This window comes from Neopelma chrysocephalum, unplaced genomic scaffold, assembly GCF_003984885.1.
Source record: "Neopelma chrysocephalum unplaced genomic scaffold, ASM398488v2 Primary Assembly neopelma1_43, whole genome shotgun sequence".
Classification (NCBI taxonomy): Eukaryota; Metazoa; Chordata; class Aves; order Passeriformes; family Pipridae; genus Neopelma; species Neopelma chrysocephalum.
The window spans coordinates 15010696-15027477 of NW_020897702.1; the positions used below are offsets into that span (position 1 = coordinate 15010696).

Below are 16782 nucleotides of genomic sequence, written 5' to 3' on the forward strand. Positions count from 1 at the left end.
ATCCAGCAGATGCTTGGGCCAGTTGAACAGTTAATAGAGATGGGAAGGAGCCTTAGAAGGATGTGTACAATCTACAGCAGTGAACCCTCTCCTGTTCAGGAGAGACTGAAATGAAAAGGAGACTCTCAGGCTCTGTTAGAGGAGGAAGGGTGAGTTTCCAGTTCTTCTGCAGCCGTTTGAGGGTTAGAGTTTGCACAGGATTGAAGTACCCATGGGACATCACTTTCGCATGGACCTTTTGATAGCAACTTACTCTGAAATGTTTTAAATGGGCAGTGCTAACAAATTACACCCATCCCAATGCCATATTATTTCCTTCCTCTCTTCACTTGAGTTCAGCCTTCCCAGTGCACAAGCAGGGTGATTGCTGGCTGAAGGAGGACATATCTCAGTAATGTCAGATAATGTGTTCTCATGGGCTGTGCACGCCACAGGAAGCAAGACCCTAATGTTGTAATCCTGTCCCTGTCACTGACTTGATGTGCTTTATGGATCTGTTTCTTTCCTTCCATAATTTTTAGTAGTCAATGAAGTCCATGGGGGCTGGCAAGAAGCTTGGCAGCAGAAGGGGATAGCTGTGGCACCCTTACTGTGCTTATGTACAACATGGGCTGTAGAATTTCCTCATATACCACTGAGCACTGGTTTTCCACTGCTGTTTCCTACCAAGATGAACATAGCAGAATCTACAACATCCTGGACTTTTCCTGTGGGGAAGTGTTGTCTCTTGCAGCAACTACCCAATCCTGGTAGTCACAGCCTGGTGCCTCGTGGCAGCAGGAGCCTGGCAGCAACTTGCAGAGATTCACCGCTTCCATTTTATGGTTCAGTTAAGATGAACCCTAAGGCTCATCGCTCTGAAAACTGTGGGCCAGTTTCTATGCAACTCCATCTTTGCCAGTAGCAAAGCCAAGCAACCCAATCTACTGGAAACATATTTGGAGATTGATGCCAGATTCCCAAACTGGAGAACATCAGCTTGCAATTCAAGTGGTGCTGACATTTGCGGGAAGGCTCTCTGTTCTAAGCTGTCAGATGTTAGCCTGTGTATGTAATTAACTTGGTATAATTTTGCCTCAGAATGAAATATTCATTCAAAAGAGACTTTAAAAAACATCCTGATGTTTTTAATGTCTGGCTAGCAAGTGATGCTACATACAGCAAGGCATACATTTATTGTTAAAGGGATTGGTTTCATGGCAACTCCTGTTTGTTACTATGGTACACAGGAAGTCCCAAAGGCTTTTACTGTCTGTCACTTCTTGGGTCTTGTGAGTAATCTGGATACAAAACCCACTGACGTAGACTAACAGTAGAGACAGAAAACAATACAAAAATACAGCCTGAAATGCTGTGGTAGTTTAATTATCCCAAAGGACAAATGTAAAACTTTATTTTTTGCATAGCAGTTTTTCTAGAGTTTGGTAATAAAGCTTGTGACCAGAGCAAGAGGAAAGGAAATGGAAATGGAAGGGGTAAAACAGATTTCTTTTGCCCCAGAGGAAATTCAGGAGTTAGTTAGAGAAGTGATAAAACAACAAAACCAAACCAGAAACCCATAGTTCGCAGAAGGTGGAATACCAAAAGCTCTGTCGTGAATCACTAAGAGAGTTGATAATTTGCTGGGAAGAAAGTTATGAAAGTTTAAAAAGTAAGTAGTCCCATTTGATTAAAAGACTGATACAGGGTGTTGGTTTAGTTTCTCCATCCAACTCCTGTCTACCTCTCTATCCCAAAGTTCATTGACCACTTCTGGTCTCTAAATCTGTTATATATTTTGATTCTAATGAAGGAATTAATTCTTTCCAAGAGTTTAACTTTACTATTTTCTCTTTTGAAAAATATCCCAAGCACCAAAATTTCTCTTCTGTGCTTTATCAAAACTGAAATGAAGGGTTTGCATTAAAGTGCAAGTTGAATTTGCAAAGTTTATGATCACAAAACAACTGCCTGTGTGTGCAGGGGATGCAAAATCGATGAATCCAGCCGAACACTGACATCTTGTCATGCTTGAGATTTCTTTTTTGAGGGGGTGCTTTTTTGTTGTTGTTTTCATTGTTTGTTTGTTTAGATTATATCCAGGAAGGACCATTTAAAGCCAGAAATACTGATGGTTTGGTCTGTTTTCGGTTTTCTAGTACAACGTGTTTTCTCTGATAGTCTGGTTGATTCCATCAGTTCAATTTAGCAGAGTTATTCCACATTTTACCTTAAATGTTGCAGTATCTCACTAACCTAATTGCCTGGATGAGATTCAGAGCAGGCAGATTGCTGCTGTTATGAGCAAGGGTGAAAACTCGTTTGTAGCTGCAGATAACCTACAAGTCAGTATTGTTGCTTGGTATGTGAGTGTTTTAGTTCAGTTTTGCTTTTGTGGTTGGGCTGACAAATCAGATTGAGTGCTAACACCAACAGAAAACATCCCATTTTCAGTGAAACCTCTTCTTGTTATTTTAAAAAAAGTAGTCACAAGACAGCTTATAGCATTGACCAGAGTCAACACATCAAGAGGAAGTTGTGTCTGGGGTGAACTGAGAGAGCTTTGCAGTTTTGCTTGATGACACATGCTCCTCACCTACAGCAGCACATTAAAATCATCTTTATATTTTGAAATAAGAGGGAAAGAAAAGAGGAGGTTGCAGTAACCACTAATTTCTACATACATTTTATTCTGAGTATGTTAGAGCGATGGAAAAACGTGAGTTCATAATTTACTTCAATTCAGCTCAGGATTTGACACCAGTAATCGTTACTGTCCAAATTTGTGTTTAGGTATATGTGTCCTGTGTCCACATGTTGTGCCGTGGCAGAACCGGGGAATGTAGTGAAGAGGAGTGTAACCAAGGGCTGGCACCCGCCCTCATTGCACAGTCAGCCTGATTTTGGAGGCTTCTGTACCATGCTGTGTTTTTGTTAATCTCACATTATAGATACTTCTGCTTTTAAACATTTGCCTAGTAGATGCTTCAGAGCAACAGCCTTCTCCTTTATTAATGGCTGCTTGTCTACACCGGTGATTTGTAAGCAGGCTGGTTATCACTTGGGCTCTTCTTCTTCTATCAATGACAGCTGCAATAAGAATGACAGCACTGAGTCATGTTATGATTTAGACTTTGTTCTGTGGCAGCAGAACCAGAAGTATTAAATTAAGCAGTTCTTTCTCCCCATTTCTTCCTGTTACAATACCCTTTATTTTAATAAATACATGTCATGGGTGATAAACACGATAGGGCGTGTGCTTGCCCGTCCTCATTCTGCAGGTTTGTGGGGAGCCACAGCCCCTGAGCAGGGGTCTGCTGCTCTTTAAAGGAAGGGGCAGCTGGTTGACACAAGGTGACCCTGTGTTGACACAAGACTAATTCATATTATTTTCATTAAGTCTTCAGGTGTGTTACCTTGTTTGCCTTGGAGGATAAAATGTATGGTGCCAAGCTGTGTTTCTGGCTTAACAGAGTGCAAGTTCAGGGCTCTTGGACAGATATATGCCATGATGAACTGCTCTAGTTTTTAAGGGGAAAGCGTTATGTGGATCATCTGAGTGAGCGCACTGAGATTGTCTTTCCTTGAAAGAAGCTGCATTAGTGTCTGTTGGATGAAAGATTTACCAAGTGGAACAGCAAATGGTTTTAATAACTGGAATATGAATTGTTCTCTTTCTCTTGCAGTTTCTTGCACAGCCAACCACTTGAAGGAGAAGGAATTCTTCGACCACTTGTTACAAAAGACCTTGGACTATTTTCTACTGTTCCACTCCCTTTGCTCCCACATTCGGCAGACAAAAGATCCGAAGAGGAGGATGAGGCAGCTAAGAGGAAAACCCAAAAAAGAGACCTCCAAAGATAAAAAGGAGAGAAAACAGGCAATGCAAGAGGCTCGCCAACAAATCACCACCGTCGTGCTTCCCACGCTGGCTGTCGTAGTACTGCTGATTGTTGTGTTTGTTTATGTAGCGACTCGTCCAAATACAACTGAATGATGCAGCTTTTCAGACTCTCTAGCTTTGGGGTATTAATAATTTTACCAAGAGCCAAAAGGAACTCTCTGCCACTCTTTCAGTACTTTACAAAGGAACTTGCTGGTATTTTCAGTCTTTCTCTTGGTTAGGGTCCTGCGGATTCTCTTTAGGAATGTAACATAAAACGTATTAGTGAATGTGCCAGTACGTTTTATGGCCCAGTTCATGTGCCTTTCAGACTTTTAAAATGGTGTTTTTCTTAAATCTGTTTGAAGCTCTATATTGTAAAAGGAAATTGTGTTCTGCTATAAATTTGTAAAAAATCAGCTTTCAGCTTTTATCATTGTTATGGATAATGTTGCTCCCATGAGCTCTTGTATGTCTACTTCAGAACTTCCAAAGAAGTACATTTCTTCTTTGTACTTAATGTCATATGAAGTGCTTAGATTCAGAAAGGATATATTTATTTTTTGAATAAAAGAGAGAAGTCTTACTTGGAATCTTCAAATTATTTTGCAAAAAATGTGACTTACTGTGAAAGCCTACATTGTGTAATAATTTTTTCATTAACTACTATATAGTTCACTCAAAAAGAATATCTTTTTGGTATGAGATGCCAACATGCAAAGTGAATACTTCAGGATCTGGTGGAAGGAATCTTACAGAATTTAGAAAGGGAGATTTTGCCAGGTTACGCTGAAGTAACTAATAGCAATCTGCATAAATACAGATAGTTGTTTATCTTAATGTTCAATATTTAAATCTGTATAAGTGGCAATAAAAAGGCGATTTTGAATACAGCTCTTGATTATTCTTTTAATAAGGAAAGAAAAGTAACACAAGTGTAACTTTCGTCTCTAATCTCTTTGCTGAAGTGAGCTGCTGTCCTGTGACATGCCCCATCCCCTCATTTGAAGGAAGCTGTGAGCACAGTTTGGGCAGTTTTATTCTAGTAAATCAAGCTATACATTCTCATCAAAATGCTTCAGTGACCCTGTGTTCTACTACAGCCCTTTCTCATCCAAATCTTTTAAGGCACTCAGTAGGCATTAACCTTCAGAAGACTTTGGGGAGGGAATTTGAAAACTCTTCACTGCTGCTTAGATGCAGGCCAAGCAAGGAAGAACGTGATGCTACAGGGCACTGAAGCATGGCAGGAAATATTTCTGTGTTGAAAGTCAGAGACCCCTCGGTTCTTTCCCTCACATGTTGTCTTTTGGCACAGGGATAAGTCCCAGCAAAGTCAATGGGACTGTTCACAGAGTTCCAATGAACTGTGCTTCCTGTATTACCCCTGTGTACTGCTGTGCAGAATGCTGCTGCCAGCCAGAGTTACTGTACAAAAAACCAATTTATGCAAGGAAATGCAGGTCCGTGTAGTGCACTTTGCCCTAAGGCCTGTGTTCCCTCAGTGGGATGAGCCTATGGCGAGCTGTAAACCAACTCCACTCAGAATGACACAGATACCTGATGGTGCAGGGATGGCCACGGCTCCTGATGCTTGCTGTGCCACTGCTGGCAGGAGCGTCTAGAATTAAACTGAGGTGTTTTTGAAATTCAAAATTCACTGAAAGCTAAAAGGAAGAGGTTGGATGAATTGTTAGATTGTTCCCCTGCTCAGCTTGCATCATGGTTTTTGGGATATAAGCACAACAAACACGGAGAGGATGGCCATTGTGGTGTGCCCACGAGTGACCAGCGGGAAGTCTGCTGTGGAACCCGTGTGCTCAGTGAGCTGTTGCTGACACTGAAATTATCTGTGCTTTGCACTGAGAACTGCTTCCTTCAACTGGAGAGTGGTGCATCTGTAAAAGTAATTGCTTAGTCTGTGTCATCTCCCAGGCACCAAATCCTTGTCCTATTTTTATTTTATCCTCAGTCAGGGATGGCTGAGATGGAGCTCTGGTAGATTGCACCTTTTTCAGTGGAGCTGTTCAGCTTGAATAAAATTTGTGCCTGAAGACACAAACAGAAGTGTGTGTATTTTACATATGTGTGTCCTGGGGTACTTGGTGTCTTGGGCGTCTAGAATGGAAGCAGAGTTTCTACTAATCACTTCCATAGATTCCTCCTCATCCTCCTCTTTTGTAGATCCTTAACCAAGATTTTCCTGTCCCTGCTTGTTCTGTGATACTTTTTGATGGCTCTAACAAAGTCCCTGTGACATTCCCGTCTCTGAGTAGTAGGCTTATTTCAGTCCCTTCCACCTGCAGGGCTTTTTTATGAGCCCAAGCAATGATTTTATAATTTGGAGAGCTTTCCCTGAAATTGTTCAGAGTCCTTATGTGATTTTTTCCCCCTTTTCATTTTCTACAAGAGTTGAGTCTGTGACACATGGGAGCAATGAACTGATGTACTGGTTGATAACAACTAAATAGGTAAAAGGTCAGTTGGGTTAGATAACATTTATGATTACTCCTCTAATGAGATGTTTCATTTTTGCTGCTTTTTCTTATTCCCTCTGTCTCTTGTAATCTGCAAATTCTTCAGATCACAATAATAATCTTTTCAGAGCCAAATGTCCATTAACATGAACCTATAGCTTGATGCTAATAAGAGACATTGTGTATTTCAATTCTCTGAGATGTGCAGTTATACTGAGTGCTAATCGAGAGGACAGTACACATTCTGAATGATTCCTTATGAAGAAGCTGGAATTGATTTCACAGTTCGACTCAAAAAATATTTTTTTCTCTAGTAAACAGTGAACTTGGATTCTAACATTTTCTACCAAATTCCTTTTTACTGGTATTGAATACGAGAATGTGCATTTGTAAAAAAGGTATGAAGCCTCTGCAGACAGAAACTGTCAAAAATCACTGGGTAATAATGGGGAAGTAAATTAATGGCAGTTGCTCAAATGTCAACTTGTGTGAGCTTCTCAACCGAAGGTGTAACTGTGTCTCTGGTTTTTTAACTGTATGTATTACTCCAACTGTCAGTTGCCTTCAAAAATGTTTTAGAAATAGGGTTTCAAACCTTTTCCCAGCATACAGTAGCTTGTGGGCAAAACTGAATGATTTATTACAAGCATTTTACCAGAAAACTCATGCTGAGATACTTCTTCAGCAGTGTCTTATGATATGGTTTCCAAGAGTGCTCATTATCAGGTGAAGTCATTAAAAACCTGCCATTGCATTCTGATAAATCAAATTATAGAAGCAGTTTTTTAAACCCAATTTTCCAAAGCATAAATCAAATCTGAGTCAAATACTCAAACATCAAAGTTTGAGTAGAGTTTTGTAAATGTCTGCAAAGTGATAAGAAAACAAAGCAATTGTGTCAAGCATTCTTGCAATGGCTAAGTACCCATCTGTGTTACGCATGGACCCAGAGCACCAAAGCCAAGTGAGAGAAGCCAGTGGCACTGCTTGTGGTCTGAAGGAAGAACTACACATACTTTAAGAGCTCAGAGAGATTTACTTATTCACATCCTCATGGCTAGGCTTCGTGAATGAAGATTTGGGAAAGGCTCTATCCACATTTGTTACAGGCACGCTGGTGGCTAATAAGGCCAATACCAGCATTCACATCCTGATGTTCAGTTTAAATACATACATCAGAGAAGATGAACTGATCTTTTTCCAGACTGTTTGTGTTCAGGTTTGAACACTCCTGTAGCTCTGGAAGAGGTGAACTAGAGCCTGCACTTTTCCTCTGATTTGGACCAGCACTACAGAGACGATGACACTAAGTTGGGAGGAGCTGATGACTCCTTTGAGGACAGAGAGGCCCTGCAGGGAGCCCTCGACAAATAGAGAGATGAGCAATCACCAATCTTAAGAAGTTTAACAAGGGCATGTGCTGGATTCTCCACATGGGACAGGGCAACCCTGGATGTGTGTATAGACTGGGGAATGAGAGGCTGGAGAGCAGTGCTGCAGAGAGAGACCTGGGGGTCCTGGTCAATGGCAAGTTGGATATGAGTCAGCAGTGCCCTGGCAGCCAGGAGGGCCAACCATGTCCTGGGGGGCCTCAGGCAAAGCATTGCCAGCTGGTTGAGGGAGGGGATTGTCCCACTCTGCTCTGCACTGGTGTGGCCTTACCTTGAATATTGTGTGCAGTTTGGGGCATCACAATATAAGAAAGATATTAAGCTATTAGCATCCAAAGGAGGGCAACAAAGTTGGTGAAGGGCCTTGAGGGAAATCCATATGAGGATTGGCTGAGGTCACTTGGTCTGCTCAGCCTGAAGAAGAGGAGACTGAAGGGAGACCTCATTGCAGTCTACGACTTCCTCATGAGGGGAAGAGGAGGGGCAGGCACTGATCTCTGTGGTGACCTGTGACGGGACCTGAGGGAATGGTCTGAAATTGTGTCAGGGGAGGTTTAGGTTGGATGTTAGGAAAAGGTTCTTCACCCAGAAGGTGGTTGGGCACTGGTACAGGCTCCCCAGGGCAGTGGTCACAGCCTGTCAGAGTTCAAGAAGCATTTGGATGATATTTCTTAGAGTGTACTGCACAGGGCCAGGAGCTAGACTTTGATGATTCCTGTGGGTCCCTTCCAACTCAGGATATTCTATGATTCTTCCCAGGAGAACTTTCTTACCAGAGCAGGTGATTCCAGTTCACACGCCATGCACCAGCAAAGCAAAGCCCAGCCATCCATGCCCCAGCTGAGCATCTTCATAATCACTACAGATGGAGCTCTTAGTTGATGTTGTCTTCTGCACAACACCTTTATTTGGTGAAGCTTCAACCAAAAAAATTCTTGCTATGGTGCTTACATGGGATGCTGAGGACCGGGACTTCAGTAGGATTTCTTGCTCCATGTGTAATTTTACAAGGGTTAATATCAAGTAAATTCTTCATCTGTCACAGGAAATTTGGTGACAGAATGGTTCAGGACTGTTCTTTGCATGCAAACATGTTCACATAAAATAACTGGGCATTTTTTCTTGATAAATCTGTTTCAAAGTCTGTGGTAGTTTGGTTAAGAGTAGATTAGAAGAACAAACTGATCAGTCTGATAATTTAGGAAGGGACACCACAGTGCAGCATATCAGTGTCTAGGGGCACTGCTCAACTAGCAGAAATTTATATGTACTACGTTAAATTACAGCCTATTTATGGATTTGAGGGTCTCTGTGTGATTAAATAGAAACTCCAACACAGTGAACTTTGAGATCTGATCCCTACAGTGAGGAAAAAACAACACACAGTTCCCACATTGGTTTGGCCAATTCCAACGAACTCTGCTTTGAACAATCCTTAGCCTAGCATTGTCTCAGCAGACTGCTGTGTCTGAGAAAAAAAAACCAAAACACTTCCCTAGCACAAGGCAGTTAGTGTAAAATTTAGTGCATAGCTATTCTGAATGGAATGTGCTTATGAATGCTATAATTGGCTCTCACAGGTTGTAAAGCCAGACAAGAATGTAATCCCATGATACAGGCTAAGGACCTTCTGCCAGTGCCCTCTGCCTTCTTGCAGCTGTTGAGTCTCTGGGAGACCCAGGAGCAGAAAGCAGCAGGACTGAATGGAGTTCAGTACATACCTGAGCTGGCTGTGTAATCCAAGCTTTGATGACTGGCATGATATACCACAGCTGTAAAGTCACCTGAAGCTCACCTCATTAGGCAGTCTCTGTTGATGGCTTCTGTCTCATTCTCACTGCTGGTGTTAGTCTAGCTTTGAATTATTAATTGCTGGTGGGCTTGATTCTAGGCACTGTTGTACCACCGTTAAATCAGGAATTATAAACCATTCCAGTAGAATAAAACCAGAACAGTGAGACTGGGGGAGTCAGGCACTTTCTGTAGTATCTCTGATCACAGCAGAGATTTATTAGCCTTTTGACTGGGTAAGCTAAAGCCATTGTTTAAGTCTACCCATTGGAAAAGCAAGAAAGCTGTGCCTGTGGTCGTTCATTTTTGCGTTCATTTGGCATTTGCGTTTTGCTGCTGCAGTTTGCATTCCTCTCTGCATGGCTCAGAGTATGCACCATCTGACACACTCCCATTCTTACACTTCTAAATTTCCCATAGATAAGAGAGTAAGACATGGAAGAAAATGCATTAAATACCCAACTTTCATGTGAGGCCCTTATAAATGATTCTGTTCAGTTACTGTCATTTCAGGCCTCTCAGAGTAAGTTTTGGGGAGTGAATTGGACAGCAATGCTCTGGCAGCTCTTATGCCACCGACTATTTCAAAATTACATCTTGATGAAACGTGTTGGCAATTGCGTGCACATGACCTCAGTTTTTCCTTCAGCAAAAGCTGGTGGCAGCCTGAACCATTGTTCTTTGTATTTAAAACAAATCTTTCAACTGGGAGCCAAAAAAATGCTTTTCAGTAAAGCTTTGAAAAATCATCAAAGTCCAGCAGCTTACAAAAATTTTCCATTGCCTGGCTGTTCACAAAGTAGAATAGAAATTGTCTGTATGTTTTGGGCAATCCATAGCTCCTGAACATTGTGCCTTGTCCTGTCAAATGAACTTAATGATTAATAATTTATTTTTTTTTTCATTTTTGTTGGTGCTTTCAGGCATTTATAGCCTTGGACCCTTCTGATTATTCCTTTTTATGACAATATACATACATGCCCAAACCCTGTTTATAAGGTGTATAATTTCTCAGTCTTTATTTTTTTTGCTGTCTCTCATTCTTTAAAAAGTTTTTTTGCCATGATAATATCAGAAACATGTCTCTTCCTTCAGAAACCTCTCATCAGCTCAGTCAAGTTTCTACCTTTTAATACAATTAAGGTATTCAAACCAGTGGTGTGGCTCCAACCATACTGTGGCAGCAAAGGGCTCATTTAAATTGGGGACTGTCAGATGAGCAACTTATGCTGTTTGGCTGGGAAAGAGAAGGGTGACCTTTCCGGTAGGTAGGTGTTAAAAAAATGGCACTTTGATCCATACTGTCTAAGCACATTTGTGGCATAATATACTCTGAGCAGCCAATAACAATAACAAGTAGGCTGTTAAGATACAGGTACTTTGCAGTTTTCAGTGCTTTTTACAGGGACTTTATTAAATGGCGTTGCACAAAAACCAGGCTGAAATTAACTCTATTATTTCATTAGCCAAAATTAGTAGCTTGACCAGATCTTAAAAAGCTTTAGAAAAAAAAATCTTATTCACTTTTTGATAATTTCATTCACTCACTCTGTATCATAACATAGACCTTGAGAGGTCTATGAGATACCTTGAGAGGTATCCTCATGCCTGGACTGGACTCAGACACATACATTTCTTTGAAGACATGGAGCATACTGTTGTCTTGTATGTTTAAATGGCTAAGTGGTTAATTTATTTCTCTTGCAGTTATGAAAGACAATATTTTACTGTCTTTTCGCTTCTACAGATCTTGCCTGGCTTAAAATTGGACTTCATTTTCAGAGGTTCCTGAATTTCTTCACTAGTTCTTTTACAACTCCCAGATGCATCTCCCCTTAAGTTGAGGATGCATACATATTTAGTTTGTTCAGATGTCCTTCCGTCATCTTTTTATTCAGTCCTTGTTCCTCCAGCTGAGTCTAGTAATTTTCCTGAATTTTCCTGTAAAAGGTTCTTTGATGTCCTCATCTTCATTACTCATTTTATTGCAAGCTGAGCCAAACTGGTATTTCAAATCTTGGTATTTTGTGTAAGTGTGATGTAGTGTATTTTGTCTTAATGGAAATATAGCATTGAAAAAGAATTTACATTTTAGCCATGGTCTTGAATATTAATGAGGCTTCTTTTACTCACAAACTGGAGCAGTTTGACAGCCTGGTATTATTTTTATCCAGATTTTCCCAGGAAGTTGGCAACAGTATATGCTAGAAAGCAGTTCTTCAGTATCTCATTCACTAAAATTGGTGGTTCATCAACAGTGTCTGTAATTTCTGTTTCGCTTGCACAGCAATAGAATTCAGTATGAATTGCAAATAAAAGGAATCTCAACATTATGCATTTTTTCAGCACATGGAGTTGAATTAGCTCTGCTCAGTTATATAACTCTTCCTATGTTGTAGAAAAATGTAAAGAATTTAAGCCCTTACCTAAGACAGATCACAAGTTGTCTGAAGTTATTTTGTCCTGTTCCAGTGTAGTTAAACAAGGAGCCAAAACATCAACACCCAAAGAGATGCTTTTGAATACAGGATTTAAAAATTATAAAATGTTAATGTAAAGATCAGACTCTGCCCCAGGTGAAGTCTATAGGTCTGGTAAAAGGGGCAGTATGGGTGTCTTTAAAATATATACTTTGTCTATTCGTGTTCCCCTCATGGACTGACATGGCTTAGAGTGTAAGAAAGAAAGAGATCGAACTTCTCATTTCCAAAGTCCCAAGGGCTACTTCCACAGCCAAGAATAACCAGAGCATAGATAAGCTCTTTATGCCAGGAGCTGTAACATGGCTAAAGGCCCTTATTAGTCTTCTCTACAATCTAGAGAATTTCTCTTGGCTGATTCCAATTTCAAGGGAATAATTCCACTTATTAGCCCTCTGTACACTACAGAATTTTAATATCTTACTTATTTTACAGAGCTGCAACAGGGTCTCTGCTGCACACAATTTAACTGTGCAAAACCAGCCTGTATATTTTAGAATATGATCAGAGTTTATTTTGTAATATAGTCAAGTTACGCTATATTTAAATCCATAGGATAATAATGATCTTATTGAAAACTTGGTACTAAAAATAAATGCTATTGGCAATGTGCCTAAATACATTAAGCAACTAGTTGCAGATTTTAATTTTAAGAAACTCATGGGTCATTACTTGGTTTTCTTTTCTTAATTATGTGACTGGCTTAAGTATGTCTGCTTTGCTGTACCCTGGCATGTTTTTTTAGAATATTTTCAGAATATCTTTGCAGCTCTTCAAGGTGCAAATTTAAACGTTCTTCAAACTCTCTTGCATGTTTATCTTCCTCTTGAAGGAACTTTTCTGTTGTTGCAAGGAAGGACATCTCATGGGGAGACTGAGAAAGGAACAGAAAATCATGGTTAGTAAAAGCCAGCAAGTACTACAACATGTTTGCATTATCAAATTCTAGATGTGAAAAACATCTTGACCTATAGCAGCTAGTAACGCTATAACGCTTTATACCTCACCAAGAAAACATGAAATTTGGCATAAATTTTTAAAGGCATCCATGTGCCTAAATGACATCGAGTGAACATGGTGTTTGATTATCTCTGATATTCACAGCACTAGAATGTAGATTTAGAATAAAAAATTTAAAGGTTCCATTAGACAGAATTGTGCTGCTGCAGAACCTCCAAATTCTTTGGATCAGCTACAGGTTATGTTAGTTATTTGTATAATGTAGACCAATGCAGAGGACAATAACCTTTTTTGGAATTACAAAATATAATTAGTGTTGGATACTGCTGACTGCCCTCTGGAATTTTAGCTCTGCTTCTGTGATGTGATGCTTTCTGAGGAAAGGAAGAAAACCTATGCTCATTTCAGTACTATTAACTCCAAGCCCTGACATTCTGGAGAATGTACTAAATTTTATTCGCTGCAAGTAATTCAGCTGAAAAATCTCCTTTCCATTTAATGAGCATTTAGTAGCCTTCGACATAAACCATACCAAAAATCAGCCTTAAAATGGTTGTTATAGGATGCAGAGTTGTATGAAGCAAAGGACATTGAATGAGTCTTTGCTGGCACAAGTTTTAAATTTTTAAGCAGCAATTTTTGTTAATACTTTTGCTAATACTTAAGATGCAGTCATTGGAATGTCTTTATCAAAAGAAATATGAAATAGTTTTTCTTTGCCTAAAGATACTATACTTGTTTAAATTCATTCAATGCTTATTTGTATAGATAAATACAATTTTATGACATGAATTTTTAATATTTGACTAAGAAGAAAACTTAGTATAGCAGCTGTAATATTAAAAGAAAGATTATTTTCTATCTTTATATGGTCATATATTGAGAAAAATAATTGGCATTTTTAATTTTAATTAAACCATATCTTAATAGTTTTAGTTACTGATTGAGTTATTAGTCTGGAATCTTGGGTTTTGCTTTTTCTAGAATTTAGAAAGGAGAGTTAATATCTCAGCACATCAAATAAGAATTCAGCTATTCAAATGTTCTGTGCTAAAGGCCAGTTTTATTTCACCTGTAAGCTTTTACTCTAGGCTCCATTGTATCAAAATGGGGTATTCTGTATTTCCACAGCAACTAGAGACAGATTTGGGTTTTGTTTTCAATTTCATTGAAAACTACCCTTTAGCAGCTTGTAAGTCCAAAAGATGCTACGTAGAGAAATGCTTTAAAGCACTATTCTATTCAAACTCTTTGCAGGAGACTTTGAGATGAAATTTAGAGATTTCCTATAGGAAACCCCTTTTCTTTTTGAAGTACAGCAAGTAAGTGATAGCAGGAAATGAATTCTGAATTTAATACCATCCTTCTAGAATGAGACAGGCTTCCTGATCTATAGGGCTCCTAAAATAAAATTCACAGATAAAGCAGAATCTTCCTTTTCTCAGTCCCTCCAAATTAGTGTTTTACAAGGATGGGGGAGAAAAATTTGCCATGTATGAGTAAGAAACTCAAAGGTATTGGATTACTATGTGCCACAACAGTCCTCTATCAATCCGTGCACTAGCAGGAATAAGAAAGAATGCCAGTCTTCTGAAGTTTAAGAAACTGGAGGGTTTTCTTTATAAACCCATGCATGATTTCCCATCCATAAATTATCGGTGTTTTCACATGAAGACTTTTTTCTGAGATTCTGAATGCCACGGCCATATGCACATGTATTCCTTCATGAGGATCACAAATACATCTCCTTGTGATGTTAGGACTCACTGATAGAGTTGGCAGTACTATTTTAAATTATTTGAAGAAGGCTTTTGTATTATGAAGAAGACATTAGATTTGGAGGCTTTACTTAAAGAATCACTATGTGTTTTGCTTACTGAATACCAGCTCTGAAATCACTGATTCAATACTGAGCAAATACTTGCAGTGAGAAGCATGAGAAATTGGGAAAATCTCAATTTGAAATATGAATTTAATAGGTGTCATCACCTAGAGAAAAAAAGTCATGTTGAACTTTTCCATATGGACAGCAGATTTACACAGGTGCTAGTCTTTGGAAACACTGCATCAAGTTACAAGAGATCCTTAGAGATTCATTATAACAATGCTTACAGTTACTGGCTTGTCATTGGGAACAGATTGGCCTCATGATCAAGCTACCTTCCTAAACTGCTAATGTCCTTTGCTTCAACTGGTACTTACTTTGACGTGTTTCTTCTTGAAATACACTGTAAACTCGAAATGAGACATTTCTGAATTCGCTCACAGTTGAGAAAAGAATGTTTATCACTTAGAATAAGCCGGTCATGGCTCCCCACTGAGGGTCAGACATCACAGACTATGATTTTAGATAGGTCCCTAATGCACTGTTTTTCATGCACTTTGAGAGAAGGTTTTATCTAAACAGGTCTAAAAGGCAACATTCCTTGTTAGCAACTATGCTTTGCTTTCCAAGCCTCTGGTCTGTTCTTTCATTATGTTCTTTATTGTCTTTACTTTTGGCATCTGAGGAAGAAAAACCATAAAGAAGCTGCTTTAATCCATGTCTCAGATGAGATTCATGGTCCCTAGTTTTGAATTTCTTCTCCTCAGATATCGCTTCTTTTATGTTTTTTGGTTTCCTAACAGGATCTGGATAGAAATGGGTTCATTGTAAGCTTTCCATCTAACTTGTTTGGGTAATTAGGCAACAAGAACTCTACTTTTTCATTTTCACACTGCAGCTGATCTCGTATTTCTTTGGTGTATACCGGTAATGAGAACCACCTTTTTGCCTCATTATTTTCTGGAAATGAAGAAGTGCACCTGACAGAGATGCATATTTCTACATATGAAATATGTCTTCTCCTTAAATAAGACTACCCAAAGTGGTTATGCATTAACTCTGAATTGCTAGGGAGAAGCCCTTCAGGAAGGGATGTTCTCTCTCAAAGACTGCCTAATTAATTTGCCGAGAGTTAATCTCTCATTTGCCCCATGAGTTGTCCCAGCATTCTTGGATGCACCTTCAGCAGGGCAGCAGGAAAGTTTTAACACTTGGGATATTTTAACATTTAGCGTTCAAATCACGAATGGTCAAACCCCAGTGTTATAGTCTTCTTATGCTTAGATGCTCCTACTTTCCAGAAAGATTTTGTAATACTGGAAGTAGAAATTGGTGTGGCTAATTTTAGTCTCAGTGTGACTAAATGTTTTTTTTGGGAGTCATTTCCTCTAACCCTACACTGCAATACAGCTTAAGCAGCAGGTACAGATGCCTGTCTTAAACATGCTTCTGCTCATATATGAAAATCAAATTTGAGATGGCTAGGAAATTGCTGAGTGACATAGGAAGACTTTTAGAGGGCCCAAGTACCTAATCAGCTAAGTAAAAGTAATACCGAAGAATGAGAGGCATGGACTACAGCATGCCTCACGGTAGGATCACAACTGTCAATATAATTCCTAATAATTTCCAGTGGTAGAATTTCCACAACTTTCCATTGCAATCTATTTATTAAGCAAGTTCCCATAATAATGCTAGAAATGCCTAATGCCTAATTTAAATTTTCATTGCTCCAGCTCAAGTCTTTCTTTTATTTCTAAGCCTTGAAAGAAAGAAAAATCATCTGTCCAGCATCTGAAAAGAAACATGAGAAGGTATTTGTGACTAAAAGATGAGGCAATCATTTTCTGAAATTGTTCATTTCAGAAAGAGAGCACAGCCCAAAGTGCTGTTCAGAGAAAAAGTATTTCCCTAGATTTGGAAATCCCTGAAACAAGAATTTTTGGAGTTATTTCCGGTGACTCCCAGCTGAGCTTCCTAGTTTATTTTAAGGCAA

At 39.3% G+C, this 16782-nt stretch overlaps 2 protein-coding genes across 10 annotated transcripts in view; one reads left to right on the forward strand and one right to left on the reverse strand.

Annotated features, from left to right (window-relative positions):
• SMCO4 (single-pass membrane protein with coiled-coil domains 4) overlaps window positions 1-4755 on the forward strand; it is a 28188-nt gene extending 23433 nt beyond the window's left edge. For all 6 annotated transcript variants that reach the window (XM_027677440.1, XM_027677439.1, XM_027677436.1 and 3 more), the window contains one exon: window positions 3666-4755. In XM_027677440.1, coding sequence (XP_027533241.1) covers window positions 3797-3976 — 180 coding nt within the window. In that variant the 5' untranslated portion in view covers window positions 3666-3796 and the 3' untranslated portion in view covers window positions 3977-4755. The remainder of the gene's footprint in view (window positions 1-3665) is intronic.
• Window positions 4756-12397: 7642 nt separating this feature from the next.
• The window catches only part of DEUP1 (deuterosome assembly protein 1), a 43308-nt gene continuing 38923 nt past the window's right edge, over window positions 12398-16782 (reverse strand). For all 4 annotated transcript variants that reach the window (XM_027677441.1, XM_027677442.1, XM_027677443.1 and 1 more), the window contains one exon: window positions 12398-12875. In XM_027677441.1, the coding sequence (XP_027533242.1) occupies window positions 12705-12875 (171 nt within the window). In that variant the 3' untranslated portion in view covers window positions 12398-12704. The remainder of the gene's footprint in view (window positions 12876-16782) is intronic.